The 17,533-nt window shown below is 40.5% G+C and overlaps 1 protein-coding gene across 8 annotated transcripts in view; it reads right to left on the reverse strand.

The window, feature by feature from the left end:
• Acaca (acetyl-CoA carboxylase alpha) overlaps positions 1–17,533 on the reverse strand; it is a 297,113-nt gene that overhangs the window by 20,803 nt on the left and 258,777 nt on the right. For all 8 annotated transcript variants that reach the window (XM_070027132.1, XM_070027130.1, XM_070027131.1 and 5 more), the window contains 4 exons: positions 15,176–15,272; positions 12,877–13,012; positions 4,321–4,498; positions 3,330–3,442 (listed from right to left, as the gene is read on the reverse strand). In XM_070027132.1, coding sequence (XP_069883233.1) covers positions 3,330–3,442; positions 4,321–4,498; positions 12,877–13,012; positions 15,176–15,272 — 524 coding nt within the window. The remainder of the gene's footprint in view (positions 1–3,329; positions 3,443–4,320; positions 4,499–12,876; positions 13,013–15,175; positions 15,273–17,533) is intronic.

The raw sequence follows: 17,533 nt of genomic DNA on the forward strand, positions 1-17,533 counted from the left end.
AGGCAACCAAAGTAGTAATCTTCCCTGCAATGATTTTACCAAACCCTGGTTCTGAGAATCCAGGACCAAAACAGGTTCAGGAATGCAAGATTCTGGTAAGTGGACCAAAGTCTGCTTTTCATTTTGAGGCGATTCTTTTCTACATCTCAATCAGAACTCAATGTATACACTATTTTCATTCTCTGTTACAGCTGCAGACCAGCAAAGTAATTCACCACCATCTCCAAAATAGATGCATAAAATGACCAAAGGTCATTTGTTAAATATGTGACTATTTTCAATTTCTAGCACCAAAAAATTATGTATGAGTATATATGTATACACACACATATATCTATATATATATATATACCCATAATTTTACATAATTCTAAAAGAGATGAAGCTAACTGTTCAGAAATCAAATGTGACTCATTATCCTTGGAGAATACATCATAATTTTGAACACAATCAGTTGTGCACTGGCTCATCTTGAGTATCTGTGAATGCTTCCTGGTACTCAGGCTGATTTGGGAAGAGATCAGGAATACAAGATAACATCCACTCCTATAGGCCTTCTAAATCAGATTTTCTCAGTGCAATTGGCTTTACCTCACAAAGGGGAAAGAATCCCTGTTTAATTTAGATCAGGCTCAGTATTCAGCTGAGATATAATCTTAGGAAATCTTGAGAAAAGTAGAATACAGAGATCAAGAATTCTATTTTGGGCTCTTATGTACATTTATTTTTATCTTGGAAGATATGTTTAGCCCCATCTACTTTTTGTTTCAACTTCTCAATTTGGAAACATGGTCCTTTTCAACAATTTGTGAAAAAGCACTCTGGTAGTCTTTGTAGGCATTATAAGAAAAGTCAAGAGCCATTGTGATCTCATAAAGAGCAAGGTTCACACCCAGGTTGATCTGCTGTGTTGTATCATAGATGTATCACAATGTGGAAGGTGGAAGATTGCAAATGCCCCAGAGACAGGGCTACTTCTGTTTCCTTTGTACTCCCAAATGTGGAACTGAGCCACAGAAAACTTTCAATGCTAAACATGTCCACCTGCTTTTTCTAATGATTATGACTGTAAAGAAATGATGCCAGTCTCTATGCTTGAGAAATACATGGCAGATTCTAATTAAATACACATTCATCTGATCCTCACACTAACTGGATGAGAGTGTTATTCCTCTCTTTACTTATGTTTAGAGAAGTTAAACAATTTACCTATAAGTAACATATCCAAGACTCATACATAATTTCCTAATCCACTGCTCATGTTCCCAGGGTTCCCTGGGCCAGAGCCTACTTCACATTTAGCAGACTACTGATTCTTTTTTGAGTGCCATTTTGGTCAAGGTTAAATAAATATGATTTTCTTCAGTGAGGAAAGGAAATTGATAATGAGATGATTTGTAACAAATGATTAAATGCCATTACTTGGGAATCTCCTCCCTCTCCCCTGCATACTTCTAAAGTTAAAGGTGTGGGTGAAGGTGGAAGCAAAACCACTTTCCATGGAGAGAAAGGAGCTTTGGCCCCACACAACTCTCTTCCCTGAGTCCTCCAACCAATGTGGAGAGGATCCCTCTTTCTACCACCCAGTTACTCTGAAGGGATGATAGCAGCCATTGGGGGGTTAAAAAGAGGCAGTGAACCCCCAGTTAATGAGTAGGAATTCAGCAGGCAGTGTAAGATAAATGGAGCTCTCTCTGCTTCTGCTAGAGTCAGCATGAACTGCGGCCCCGCGGCTTGTTTGTGGCAAATGGAGTGCGCGAAATATCAAAGGGCAGTGATCCAGAAGAAGACCGACTTTGACAAATTTTAAATTGGCCAGAAAGAAAACCAGAAAAAAGGTGGGGGGGAAGGGGGCGGTGACAAGAAAGAAAAAAAAAGGAAGGAAATTTGGCAATTCTCTGTCTGGCAATTGTGGCACTGCTGCCTTCCTACCGAATTTAGTGGTTAAAAACAGCAGCAATGACCGCTGGATGCTGGGAGCAATTATGAGCCATCTAAGTGAGATGCTTATCAGTGGCTGAAGCTTTTAGAGCTTTCTCTATGTACAGTTCTAAGTAACTTGCTGTTGAGCTGCAGTTGCTTTAATTAAAGTGTATAGGGTTGGTCAAAAGTAATTATCCTGTTTGGAAAAGAGAGAGAAAAAAAACCACCTCAACAATTCTGGGTGGCAATAGATTTTAGAAACAACTTTGCCAATTTCTTTTTGTACGTGTGTATTTCCCATAAAACGATCAGGCTGTGGTAGGCTAGAGTTATTGGTAGCTGTTACCTAATAGCAAACAATGGGACACAAACAGGGTTTATTGTAACCCAAGTCATTGTGTTCAACAAGCAACCTAACTTAGAGATCCAAGGGCCTGGAGGTGTCATCTCCACATACATACTCAGTAGTTTTTTTCCCAATTCTAGATGGGGAGGATTCTAGATTCCACAAATGGCATTTTATTAATTAAATTACTCTTTGGAACATGAATGAGCTAGCATTTCTTTTTCACTCCCTCCATGTACTGTGTACTTGTGTTTTACTACAATTTTAAGACAAACCCTCTACTCCTTTAGAAAACCAGAACCAGAATCAAATAATAAATAACAGAATTTTAAGCAACTGTCTTTACTAACACAGAAAGGGTCTCAATGGGAGACCTGGATAAAAAAAATCAGTGTTGCAAAAGAACCTAAAACTCATTCAGACTCTGGACTCATCACTGGGCTCCCACAGTTTCATCCTATGTTCAAATTGCAAGCATCTCCCAAAAGCTCTGAAAACAAATGAGCAACACAGTAATAGCTAGAAGCATCTCAGGGCAATGACTGCCACAGCCACTATTTGGAAGCAAGCACACAGCACGCAATCTTTACTTCCATAGCTCAGGATGACCCCAGAACACCGCCCTGGGTAGACTCCAGCTTTTCTATAACACAACACTCTTTTCTCAACATTTCTTAGAAACAAGATAGGCTGTCCAGAGAGCCAAGCAGAAACAGGACATACTTAAGTCTTGAATATTCTCCGCCTGATTAAGCTGCTTCCCAAAGCAACTTCTACCTAATAATTCTCTACAAGAGTACTCAAAAAAAAGGGGGGGGGCTACTTGCACTATAAGGAAATACTAGAGAAAAAACGACTTTTGCTTTTTTAGGGCCCACTTTCCCTCCTATTACACACACTATTTCATTCTACCAGGGTTCTTACCATAGAGAGGACAGTAAATAAAGATTATCATGAATTTGATCAAATGCTTCAGTGCCTCCTCCCCTGGCCTATGAATGCACTCATTACAAATCAGCTGAATGGCTCATTGATTTGCCAAGAGGACAAGCAGACATACCTAATCGCTCAGCCAAGTGGATGTAGACTGGGTCCACCCGACGCATGGTTTTCACCAGATCCTTTTTTCGGAATTTGATTTCTACAGTCCCTTCTGGCTCCAGAACTGATCCCCTGGATCAGAGAGAAAGAAAACAAAACAGAAATAGAGGCACTTTAAAGGAAAGAAGGCAACAGAATGAGGCCAGTTACAATTTGTGGACCAGGAAATAGCTTCATTATCATTTTGCCCACCCATGGCTCACAGAAATCACCCCAGGGGAAAAAGCAGACACCAGAGAAGTGTCTAAGTGAGGTATGAGAAAGGCCCAGCAAAAGGCAATTAAAATAATTCTCATTACCACACCAGTTGACTTGTATCTCAAAGGGAGAATATAGATTCCACCATCTACAGCTAATAAGGGTGACAAGAGTCACATTATGCTTAGGTGCAGTGGCAAGGGAAGCACCACCAGCACTTAGGCTATATTAAGTGAGGGATGAGTGTGGATGGACCCACACCACAGTTGTAAGTTTGCTGGAAGAACCTGGATCAAACACAGAAGGTCAGGCCAAGCTGGAGGTAAGGCATCTGCTCAATGCAATGGAAATGAGAACGTGAAGGCTTTAGGGTTGCTTCTAGCAAACACTTGAGCTCTAACATCAGAAACCATTCCCTAAAAATTTATTTTTTTAATATTAAAAATTACAGTTAATGTCTACTATATATATTTTAAAAGGCTTACATATAAGTTCTCCCAAGTTTCAGTGAGGTTTAGAGGTACCAAGAAGAGAGGACTTCATGCTTAAAAGAATCTGGGATGGAGGACTATATTGAGGAAGCTTAACTCCAGCAGCTTGATTTTCTTCTTTTAGAGAGCCTATTTTCTAACTTTCAGTTCTTTGGGAATAGACAGATTCAAACGTTCCCTTGTTTATCATGTTCTTTAGGAGGAAAACCACAGTTGTTGAATCCCTAGAGGTAGCGAGTGGAAATCTGGAAAGCATATTACCTGCTTTCTCGGTCTGCATACATCTCCATGTGTCGGGGGTTTATGGTAGGGTCAATCACAACCCAGGAGCCACCTCGGAGCTCAGCCTGGGGAGGAATGTAAACCATCACAGGCTGGGAGCACTCTCGTAAGCTGTCTACGATGTAAGCACCAAACTTGAGCACTTGGTCATACATGTCTACAGAGAATGAGACAAATCAGAAATCGTGAAATTCATCTTTTCCAAAGCAGTGATTTCAAACATTGCTCAGGTTATGGGACACAAGGAACGTATTTGTATAGCACACTGTGTTTTCAGTAAGGAGGCTGCTCAGAGCTAGAGGTAGCAGGTCTTAGAGTTCTAGCCACCACAGGTCCTAGGTGGCCACCCCAAAGCCTAATGGGGTTGCTATCTCTACCTATATTCTACTCCAGAGATCTTCAAAAGCATGAGAGAAAAATGCACTGTCTTCATAAGACACAGTGTGCAAACGGCTGGTTATACATTCATTTTATATCCTCCCTGAATTTCTGTACTAAGGTCTCACCACATTAATTCACACTTGCTCTGCAAATGTTGACTATTTTTCAAGTCAATATGTGATCTTTCCCACTATATTAAGTTTTCTGAAGGAACTATTCTAGCTCTTTCAATTCCTCTCATGATTCTTAGCATGCAAGTTTTTAAAAATGTATAGTTAATGGGAATGGATCCTACAAAAATTTTTATCTTTAAGTTGGGTGTGTGTGGTGAGACACAACTGTGATCCTAGAATTTAGGAGGCTGAGTCAGGAGGAGGTATATCAATTTGACTCTAACTTGGTCTCTGTACAGTGGGAGTTCCATGCCAGCCTAGCTACATAACAACACTCTTCAGATTTCCAAAAAAACAAATACAAACTGGATCTTTCATTTTTATATACCCATTGCCTTCCCCAAACCTGGAACAGTTAGTGTTCAGTAAGTACTGGCTGAGTGAGTAAATAAACACACACATTTTTGAAAGAATACAGTAAGAACAAATCAATTCTTAGTTATGTTTTTATAGGATATCAATGAGAATATAAACACATGTGTTCATGCACAAGAAGACAGTTTGTTATACACACACACTAAGAGCAACCTCTTTAGACTGCTAAAAAGCACACTGTGTTATCCTCCTCAAGGCCAGATAAGCCTGAAGAAAAGACTCCTGGTCCATGAATAAAGTAAGTCCTTGGAAAGCCAGATCAGTTATTTATTTCCCAACTTTATATGGACTACTTCCCTGAAGTCTAAACATTGCTAAACTTTTAGGTTTATGATTCCAGAAGTTTAATGAGTACTTCACTGGAGCTACAATAAGGCCTTTCTAAACACCAAATAACAGGTTCAACTGAGTTCAAACTTTCCTATCAAAGAGAGGATCTCAATTTGGAATAAATCAATTCTGGAAATCCAAGGCAAAGAAGCATTTTTCAGGAAGTTAAGAGCAAAGTAAATAGAAATTGCTTTCATTGTAGTTACTGGCAAATTAAACTGCCACCTTCTCCAAAGTAAAAATGGCTCTATATTCCAACCATCAGGGAGCACAGTTCACTGCAAGGCACATGCCTTTCTCTACTGTCTCAACTTGGTTTGTCTGTACAGACTTCTAAACTCCAAGCTGCTCCAGGAAGCACTCCTTACTTTATACAGAATGTGTAATGGTCACATGCTCTGAATGTCTGATGAGAGTGAAGACATTTATTCCTTTCAGAAAAAAGCAAGGACCAAAAAACAAAAAAATTACTGCTAATTGCACAACTGCTGTATGAAGAGCAGGGAATAAAGGACTTTAAGGGCTTTACGCTAATTCTGTGGTTATGAAAATAATTGCTCAGTTCAAATTATTTTAACTAAATTAATTCTTTAGTGGATATTTCAGCCAGTGCTACATAATAAAATAATTGTGTAATTAGCGGTACATTTTTCAGTATTGCCAAGGAGTGGCCCCCGTCGATATCATGAACAATCTGGGGTGTAGATAAAAGGTGAAAATACAATGAGAGCAGACAGCACAAAGTCATTCTACTTGAAAAATAGAAAATAAAACTACAGGTCAATGAAGAAAGTTTTCTAGCCTCTCAGTTAATGTCTGCTTGTTAAAAATGTATCAAAATCTATTTCTGTACTATCTTTGTAATAAATTCAACTCCCCAAAGGGAAAAACATTAGTTAAAATATATTTTTCATTTTTGTAAAATGGACTTAGGTTTCTTTTTGGTGAATGTGGTTAGCTGGTATTGTGTATGAGGAACAGTGTCTGTATACATATATTACTTAATTATCAGAATGTCATCTTATTTATATATCCAAGTTGCAAGTAAGTAGATAGAGGCTTAGCTAAATAAGAATAAGTAACTGGGCACTGCAGATGTCCACCTGTAATTCTAGCTACTCAAGAGGTTGAGATCTGGGGACAAAGGTTGGAAGCCAGCCAGAGCCCATGAATCCTTGAGACTCTTAGAGACAATTACCAGCAAAGAGCCAGATGTGGGGGTGTGGCTTAAGTGACAGATCACTAACCTTGATGAAAAAGCCAAGGAGAGAATGAGGCCTGGAGACCAAGTTCCATTATTAGCACATATACTCAATAAAGACTAAGTGCTAGGCACCAGTGGCTCACACCTGTAATCCTACTCAGGAGGCTGAGATCTGAGGATCACAGTTCAAAGCCAGAATGGGCAGGAAAGTCTGTGAGACTATCTCCAATAAACCACTCAGAAACCTAGAAGTGGTGCTGTGGCTCAAGTGGTAGAGTGATAGCTTTGAGCTGAAGGACAGCTCCCAGGCCCAGAGTTCAAGCCCCACGACCAACAACAACAACACCAAAAAAAAAGATTAAGTAACAAAGATAAGACTCAGGTGGGTTGTGGGTCTTGAACTCTGGGCTTGAACGCTGTCCTTCAGTTTTTTTGTTGTTGTTTTTTTTTTCTTTTTTGGTCATGGGGCTTGAACTCTGAGCCTGGGTGTATCCCTCAGGTCTTCAGCTCAAGGTTAGCACTCTACCACTTGAGCCACAGTGCCCACTTCCGTCTTTTTTTTTGTTTATGTGGTGCTGAGGAATCGAACCCAGAGCCTCATGCATGCCAGGCAAGCACTCTACCACTGAGCCACCTTCCCAGCCCCTGTCCTTCAGCTCTTTAGCTCAAGGCTAGCACTCTACCACTTGAGTCTCAGTGCCACTTCTGGTTTTCTGATGAGTCTCATGAACTTTCCTGCCCGGGCTGGCTTTGAACCACAATCCTCAGATCTCAGCCTCCTGAGTAGCTAGGATTACAGGCGTGAGCCACTAGTGCCTGGACAAAGATCCCTTTTTTAAAAAAAAATTGAGGGGGGGGGGTCTTGCTAGGTATCCCAGGTTAGCCTGGGATATTCCTGCTTTTTGACTCTTGATATCTGGGATTACAGGCATATACCACCACACCTGGCTTCAAACTCAGATTGTTTTTTGGCTCTGAAGTCCATCCATATTCCTTAAAATCCATGCCTTATTTTTATTCATCATTCCTATTGCTACTAAAGAGAGCATGAAGCTTGGGGTTATCTACTTTTACTAGATCTAATGCAATGGCTGACGAAAATGAAACCAGAAAAAGAGACTTGCCTAAATGATACACTTCTAAAGACTGTACTGATGACACTAGTAATAATGTGAAGATCTTAGTTCTAGATGCCAAAGAAATATCTTTAGGCCCTAAGACTGCAAGCTAGAATGGTTTCATTAAAGCTGACATTCTTTTTTTTTTTTTTTTTTTTTGCTGGTCATGGGATCTGAACTCTGGGCCTGGGCGCTGTCCCTCAGCTCTTCAGCTCAAGGCCAGTGCTCTACCACTTGAGCCACAGTGTCACTTCTGGCTTTTTTTCTGCTTATGTGGTGCTGAGGAATTGAACCCAGAGCTTCATGCATGCAAGGTACACACTCTACCATTGAGCCACCTTCCCAGCCCCTAAAACTGACGTTCTTAGAATGTCTTAAACACTAACACACCAGCAATCCAATGATCAAAACACAAAAAAAGCAGGCTATTAAAATATAAACAAACACAAAAACAAATTCTACAATCACCATGCTCAAACTGAATCACAATTACTCCAAACCACCTATTTTGAAAGGCAAGTTGGAATACTTGGCAACAATCTGACATACAACTGTCTGAAATCCCTTCATATTTAAGAGAGAGAAAGAGAAAATACAACCATCATAGTATATGAGGGAAGAGCCTCAGGAGTTTATGCCAAAGTCAGTCCAGGGAATTTTAAGGCTGTGCATATACTGTCAATTCTTAGGCCCAGAGAAATGCAACTGTAAATGGACAATACTCATTGCTTCTTTCTTCACTGGAGAGGCAGAAACTTCATTTCTGAACATTCTGGGTAAAGTACACCTGCATGAATGGTGATCTCACACAGCCTCTGAAGCATGTTCTCAGCAACCAGGCATTAACTCTGCCTAGGGCTTTCATTGTTATACAACATGGCTAAATCCTGGCAACCACATGTACCAAATAAGGAAGTAGGGTGGCTGAGAGTGTTTTCCACAGTGCCTCATACTCTTAACACTGGAATAGATTTTATTGGTTTGAGCAAGATGATCTGTTAGAAGCTAAGGTAAACATTAGGCACACACAAACTGCATATATACATTATGTCTCTCATGAGTTCATTATGGCCAGCGGACACTCTATTTTAGCATCCAAGTAATCAGAGACTTTAAAATAGACTTTCGTTTCAGTTAAAGTTTTCAATAAGTGTGTTTTTTTTATTGTTATTTATAACCTGTCCCAGGAACAAAATAATAAGTATAACATGAAAAGCCAACTGAGAGTGACCCTGTAGCTCCAGCAGTGAGGCAGCTTAATATCACTGGGATTTGCATCCTATCAAGCTATTCATGCTGAGGCTGGGACCCTGGTGCTAATTTCTAGTAAATTTCACGCTTGATGTCTCCCTGTTGTGGGTCATTGCCGGTTCGTCTAAATAAACTGCTTCCAAATGGCTCTTCCATCTAAATATTCAGCCAGTTTTTATAATTTAATTTTGCATTATGCTGAATAGCCTTCCGGCCAGATAGAGCTCATTGGAAAAAAAGCACCAATACCATCTTGACAAGCTTTTATTTATTTATTTATATTTTTACTGCTCGAATTAGACCTCCTAGGCCGACTAGTAAAGAGTTTTTTTTTTTCCTCCACTAATGTCAATTTTCAGCATAGCAAGAGCTGTCTCTAATCTTTTCCTACTCATTACACACAATTTTGGAGTCATTTTACCCACAGTGCAGTCGGCTCCTGGCTGTGTGTTTGTGTGCACTGAGGGATGGCATAATTGTTTATTTTCCCTCCCTGCATAATCCCCAGCCAGTATTGAAACCAAAACTGCAAACATCTCCCCAAGGGATGTGGAGAATGACAAGAGGCTCTCAGTTTAGGTCCCTTTACGTGAGATAATATGCAGGAAACATTCTGACCTGTATGTAAATATGAAAAACACCATTCCCCCCTTCTTACTTTCACGCAATCTCTGTCTTCTCTAAAGTTTGTCTTATGTTGTATGTAAATGGACACATGAGCACCAAAATTCAAAAGAAAAGCTCACCCAGGCCAACCATGCCATTCTGGTGAGATAGGAAAGAACAGGTAGTCACTGTTTAATGAGTACTGAGTTTAAGTTAGGGATGATGAAAAAGTCACACAATACTGTGACTATATTTAATGCCACTGAATTGTACACTTACACATGGTTAAGATATATTTTACCACAATAAAAAAAAAATTGAACATTTCCTTCTTCCTTTCTTTTCTTGGAGATAAAGTTTCTCCAGGTAGCACAGGGTGGCTTTAAACTTGCTATATCGTCCAGGCTGGAAAATAACATTTCTGAGCTATAAAAATTTCTTTTTGGGTTTTATTTATTTATTTATTTTTGTTGGTTGTTGGTTTGTGGGTTGAAATCTGGGCCTGCGCTCTGTCCCTGCGTTCTTCAGCTCAAGGCGAGCACTCTACCGCTTGAGCCACAGCACCACTTACTATAAAATTTTTTTTCCCCAATAACCATGGCCATCTTTCTAAAGGAGGAGAGGACAGAAACATTAATATGTCATTCCAGGGATGTTGTAGTTGATCCTGTTCTGGCTCTCTCTCTTTTTTTTTTGTTGGTCGTGGGGCTTGAACTCAGGGTCTGGGCACAGTCCCTGAGCTTCTTTTGCTCAAGGCTAGCACTCTACCAGTTAAGCTACAGTGCTACTTCCTGTTCTAGCTCTTCTAATCAGGAGTTGGATAGGTCTACAATCTTCTCTCTTATTTGTAACCTGAATTATCTTGGGAATTTTACTTACTTCAAGCCTTAATCCATGGCAAATGAAATATAAGCTAGACTTTAGTGGTCCTATTTATAGTGTTGACTATGTAAGATAATATAAAGTGGTTAGCATTTCTTAATGAAATTCAATTGTTGTTTTTAAGGTTATAGGCTAGCAATGAACTGAGTCCCAGCCAAAATAAGCAGAGTTGAAGATTTTACTAGAAGTGGCAACTCTGGAACCTTTTAACTCTTCAACTCTAGGAGGTTAGGATGGCCAGGATGACTTCCTCCCCTGGGTGTCAAAAAGTGCCTAAGACCAGTAACAAGTAACAGCACAGTTAGAGCTTCATCATTCTGCCCAAGACATTTTTCTTAACTCCTTGAGGCCCTGTCTGTTTGCTGACTTATTTTATTTCTTCTTAGTTTAATTCCTTGTACATAGGATCTTAGTAAAACTGTGTAGGACTGATTTGTTTAACCCGTACTGTCAATTTCTCATGTTATTTCTATTGATTATTTTGGTCAAAAAGGAATTCACTTTCAAGCAAGGTATGTTGGTATATGCCAATTATCCTCACATTTGGGAGCCTGAGGCAGGAGGATCTTAAGTTAAAGGCTAATAGCCTGGTCTACCTAGTGAGACTCTTGTCTTTAAAAAAAAACAAAAAACCACCTCAGGGGCTGGGAAGGTGGCTCAGTGATAGAATGCTTGCCTTGCATGCATGAGGCCCTGGGTTCGATTCCTCAGCACCACATAAGCAGAAAAAGCTGGAAGTGGTGCTATGGCTCAAGTGGTAGAGCGCTACCCTTGAACTGAAGAGCTGAGGGACAGCACCCAGTCCAGAGTTCAGGCCCCATGTCTGACCAAAAAAACAAACAAATCTCACCTTCATGGTTTAAAAAAGTACATAAACATTAAGCTAAATATATAGTTTACATTTCCCCCAAGAAAAATGCAAGACACAGTAGTGCTCTAGCAAAGGGTAAATTTTCAACCACCCCCAACCCCACCATCTCCCCACCCCACTGCAATCAATATGGTTTACATTTTGGTAGGGAGGCCTGGCCATATAGTGCTCTTCTAGCCAGGTAAGAAACATTGGCAAAATTTTTGAATATTTCTCATCACAAATAAAAGGGGTTTCCCCAAGATTTTCCTCCTCAGAAGAAAGGGGTGGTCTTATGCTATTACTACGTTCCCTATTAAGTGTTCATTGCTTCACACTGGATACTATCTAATTACTCGCCATAGCAGCTTCTCCTTTTTTTTTTTTTTTTTGGTTGGTCATAGGGCCTTAACTCTGGGCCTGGACACTGTCCCTCAGCTCTTCAGCTCAAGGCTAGTGCTCTACCACTTGAGCCACAGTGCCACTTCCAGCTTTTTCTGCTTATATGGTGCTGAGGAATCGAACCCAGAGCCACATAATGTGAGGCAAGCACTCTACCACTGAGCCACCTTCCTAGCCCCTGCTTCTCCTTCCGTTCTATCCTATTACCTTAGAACCCTGAAGTGAATGAGGTTTGCACAATCAACAAAGTCTCAGCCTCCAAGTGCATAGTATCTGTCTTTTGCACAATTGTGGGGTTCTGTCATTGGAGCAAGGACCCTGCAACTGTAAGAACTGGAATGTGTTTCCTTTGGCTCTCTGTGGACTGTTGACAGGGGACTCTGCTCATGGAGGATTCTTGGTTAATGATGACATGGGCTGCCTAATCACTAAGCCATTCCCATAGCATGGAGTAGAGCTTTTATAATAATGGTCTAATCTGCTAGAGCCACAGGCTCAGGACTGTTGGTGGATAGTAATGAAATATATTACAAATTGCTACAAAGAACAGCCTCTGGTATAGAATCTGTTTCATTTTCTTTAGTTAGTGTTAATATTAGAATCTATCTTCATCATTATAGAATATTAGAGAGTAACGTGAATGAAGGAAATGTCCAGAAAGAGGGACAGAGACAAGTACATCATATTTCCCAGTTCCACCAGAATAACCTAACATCCACCTGTGAAAATTAAAACAACAGTAGCCCACCTAGATAATATTATTCTGTGATACTCTATTAAATTATAAAATATACCATATTTTTCCATTTGAGATGCAACTCAAAGACATCTCACAGGATAAATAATTCTGGGATGATGAGCTGTCAGAATAGCCATAGGCCATGCAGAATGTATATCTTACCTGCTGTCCTCTCTTACTCAGTAACTAGTAATGCCCTTCCCACCCACAGCCAGGCCAATCACCTTTCATCCCTCCAGAAAAGCCTCTCCAGTTGGCAAAGACCATCAGGGGTAGCCCTTCACGGTTGAAGTCCTTGATAGCCTGATAGGTCTTAAATGCAGAGTCTGGGAACCAAACTTGGCCAGCCTGCTGGATTATCTAGTAGGGAAAATCAAAGAAGTGCTAGTTAACAATACTGAAAGAGAATTTTGAAGGCAAACTCTATGAAGTGAAGAAGGCTTTATTAAGAATTGGCAAATTTCAGAAGTGGCACTGTGGCTCAAGTGGTAGAGCACTAGCCTTGAGCTGAAGGATAGCGCTCAAGCCCAGAGTTCAAGCCCCACAACCAACAACAACAACAAAAAAAGAATTGGCAAATTTAGCCAGGCGGTGGTAGCTTAGGCCTGTAATCCTAACTACTCAGGAGGCTTCAAAACCAGTTTGGGCAGGAAAGTTCATAAGACTCTTATCTTCAATTAACTACCAAAAAAGGTGGAAGTGGAGCTGTGGCTCAAGTAGTAGCATTAGCCTTGAGCACAAAAAAATACAGGGATAGCACCTAGGCCCCAGGACTGGTACACACATGCGTGTGCACACGTATATGCACACACAAAAAACAAAACAAACAAAAGCTATTATTCATCAAGAGTATCATCTTTGAAATAAAAAATAAGAGAGCACTTGAAATTTTTGACCTTGTTAAATATCCTTTTTGAGTCCTGATACACCACTAATTCCTAGGAATTCTCATTCAGCTTTTCAAAGGCAACTTTAAATGGCTCAATTATACTACTCTGCAAAACAAGCCAATTATATAGACTTCAAGGCCTTCCACCTCTCTGCTTACTTAGAACAGCCTTTTTTGTATTGTGCTTAGTCAAGACACGTGATGTAGAGCTGGGAAGGTGGCTGAGTGGTAAGAGTGCTTGCCTCACATGCATGAGGCCCTGGGTTCAATTCCTCAGCACCACATATACAGAAAAAGCTGGAAGTGGGCGCTATGGCTGAAGTAGTAGAGTGCTAGCCTTGAGCTGAAGAGCTGAGGGACAGGGCCCAGGCCCCGAGTTCAAGCTCTACAACCGACAAAAAAAAAAAAAGACACGTGATGTGACACTGTTGAAAAGTCTCCTCTCTGGTCTCCCCTACTGGCTACTGTTATGATAGATGTCAAGATGTAAATGTAATCCACCTATAAAAAAAAAAAAGGCTGTGCTGTCCATGTCTGGCATTTGGTAGAAGGAATTTTGTCTTTAGTGCTTTCGTGGTATGCTAGGAGACTGACAAGCTGTAGCACTATCTTAGTGTGCTCTCTCTCTTCTCTCCCTCTCTCCCTCCACCCCCCCTCTCCTCCCCCAACTTAATTTCTTCCTTCCTACCTACCCGTACTTATCTTCTTTGGCCAGTTCTAGGACTTGAACTCAGGGCCTGGGCCCTGTCCCTGAGTTGAGACACAACTCAAAATGTATCTCACAGTTGTTGTTTTTTTAATTTTTAATTTAATCTTTTTTTTTTGTCAGTCATGGGGCTTTAACTCTGTGCCTGAGTGTTGTCCCTCAGCTCTTCAGCTCAAGGGGAACACTCTACTACCTGAGTGACAGCGTTACTTGAAGATAAAGAGTTTCACAGCCTTTCCTGCCCTGGCTGGCTTTGAATGTGATCCTCAGATCTCAGCCTCCTGAGTAGCTACCAGTACCCAGCTCACACAGCTTTTTGATCAAAGCTAGTGCTCTACTTTTTTTTTTTTTGGTCGGTTGTGGAGGCTGAACTCTAGGCCTAGACTTGTCCCTCAGCTCTTCAGCTCAAGGCTAGCACCCTACTACTTGAGCCACAGTGCTACTTCCAGATTTTTTCTGTTTATGTGGTGTGGAGGAATCAAACCCAGGGCCTCACAAATGTGAGGCAACCAGTCTACCTCTGAGCCAACTTCCCAGCCTGTGCTCTACCTCTTACTTAAGCCATAGCTCCAGCTCCAGCTTTTGGGTGATTAATTAGAGATAAGAGTCTCATGGACTTTTATGCCTGGGCTGGCTTCAAACAATGATCCTCAGTTCGTAGTATCCAGAGTACTTAGGATTAAAGGCATGTGTCACCTGTTCAGCAATTATTCCCCAGGAAAACCAGTCTGGTCTCCAGCATCTCCAAAACTACTGGTAAAGGCATATTGTTTTTCAGGTAGAACTAAGCTTACAGTCTACCTAGAGTCATCTTCACTCTAAAATTTGGTGGTTTGCAATGTTCCCAGTATATCCATAGGCACTGTAGAAGGAAAACAAGCTTGAAGCATGAAGAAGCCCCAAGCACCATGTACTTGAGGTGACCTACCTTGGCTTCAGAATCCAGGTTTGCAGGATCGGCTGGGATACTCAGTTCTACAGTACGTGTTTCTACAGCAACTACTCCTACAGGTATTCCTCCTAGCCTGATTAAAAAAAAAAAAAGCCACATAAGAACCCACTGCATGTTCAGATTATAGCTGGTCATTCATTTCATTTCCCAATCCCACATCGACACTGGGGGTAAAAACTAAAGCAAGCACAGCAGCAGGGGAGACAAATTCTTCTAAGAGTTAAATGTGACTTTGTGGAGTTAGTATTTATTCTATAAATATGGTAGAAAACCATCCTCAAAATCACTCCAGTACAACTTAGGGTTGTACTAGAGAAGCCTCTACAGTGAGACTCAGTGGTCTATGCACATCTTACCAAACAAAGTCTCTGAGCTAATTTTTTAGTATCTCTTGGTAAAGATGATGAGAAATAGTATAAAAGGTATTAGAAGCCTGAAACTCAGGAACTTTTCATGAGTGCTAGCCTGGTGGAAACAGCTGTGGTTTTCTTTTTAATTTTATTGTCAAGGTGATGTACATTATATAAGTAAGGTAGTGAGGACATTTCTTGTTGAACTTGTTACCCGCCTTTACTTTTCTCCCTCTTTCCCTTCCCCCTCTACACTCTCTCCCCAAGTTGTACAGATCATTTCCAACATATTGTCTTGTGAGTATCACTGTTGCATTGTTTCCCTCTTTGTCTTTTGTCTCTCCATTTTTTTGTTCCCCTTCCCTTCCCTAATTCAAATAAACGTATATACAATACTCAGGGTACCAAAATCAAATACCGTGACAACAGGAAATAAACAATAGTGAGAACAAAACAAAAGAAAAAACAAATCATATAGTACATTAAAACAACAACAACAAAGAAAAACTTCTTGTGTCCATGTCTTGGGAGTTCATTTCACTTAACACCATATTATATGTCATACATACATGGCTATTGTGCTATTCTGCTCATCTGCTAAGATTATCCTAAACATATACTATTCATTATAAATAAGGGAAACCATGGGACTTATGTTTCTTTGGATCTGGCTTACTTCACCTAATATGATTTTTTCCAAGTCCTTCCATTTCCTTACAAATGTGTGGTATCATTCTTTCTGATGGAAGCACAGAATTCCATTGTGTATATACACCACATTTTCTTGATCCATTAATTTATTGGGGGGCATCTGGGTTGGTTTCGTATCTTAGGTATGGTACAGCTGTGGTTTTCTATGGAATATCAATAATGTGGTTCTAAGGCTGGAGCATGGCTCAGCAGTAAGAGTTCCTGCCTAGCAAGTGTGAGGTTCTGAGTTCAGACTATAATACTATTTTTAAAAAGTGGATCCAGGGATTTGAAGGTATAATAGGTCTTACCAATGGGTAGGTAAGTATATAGATGTATGTCATGATAATGATGAAAAATACATGTCAAGAGTCGGTAAGTGATTAAATAAGCCCTTAACTTTCTTTTTCAGTGGAAAGAAATAATCAGTAATAATCTTGGTGAAATCTATATCAGAAATATATATTAAACTTTGGCCAGGTACAATGGCTTTTGTCTGTAACCTCTACTAATAGGTGGGTAGAGATAATGAAGATTGCGCTTAAAGGCCAAACTGGACAAAATTGTAAGACCTCCATCTCAACAAAACAAGCTGGCCATTAGGATATATGCCTGTTGTCCTACTACATAGCTAGATAAGACTATGGTTTAAGGCCATTCCTGAAACCTTACCTGAAAAAAACTAAAGCAAAAGGGGCTGAGGATATGGCTTGAATGAGGAAGCACCTTCCTATAGGAGTTAACTGAAAGGCCTGACTTTAAACTCTAGTATTGCCCACTCCCCACCCCCCGCCAAAAGTACATACTTAATTTCCAAACTATGTTATTTACCCAGGAAAACTAAGAAAGTAAGGAGGAAAGGTGGGATGTGAGAAGAGGATAAGGAGAGGGAGAGAGACAAAGGCACAAAGTATAGGATGAGTCCTTTCTCTAGAAAATGTGATCAATATTCATTCTCAGTTGCATTCCTTGGGGTTGGGATGGATTATAGTCTCTCATTCCTACAGCATCTGCATAACAAACTTCCCCATGAAGGATGGTCTTTGGTTACGTTCCAGTTGCCATTACACTGGCCACTGGAAATGGATTCTTGTCATCACAAGAGGCCTAACAGGGGGGTGGGGGTGGGGGGTGGGTGGGTGGAGACCACCCACCCCCTTGTCACTTGCCCGCACTGAATCAGAATCAAAAGCCCTCTAGACAACCAGACAACGAGCAGAAGGTACACAGGAGGGTTTAGAAATATTTCTGTTCACAATGATTAATAATCCAACTGGAAACTTGTAATTGCAAA

The sequence above is a fragment of the Dipodomys merriami genome, unplaced genomic scaffold (assembly GCF_024711535.1).
Source record: "Dipodomys merriami isolate MVZ:Mamm:240054 unplaced genomic scaffold, mDipMer1.0.p SCAF_19, whole genome shotgun sequence".
In the NCBI taxonomy this organism is placed as follows: Eukaryota; Metazoa; Chordata; class Mammalia; order Rodentia; family Heteromyidae; genus Dipodomys; species Dipodomys merriami.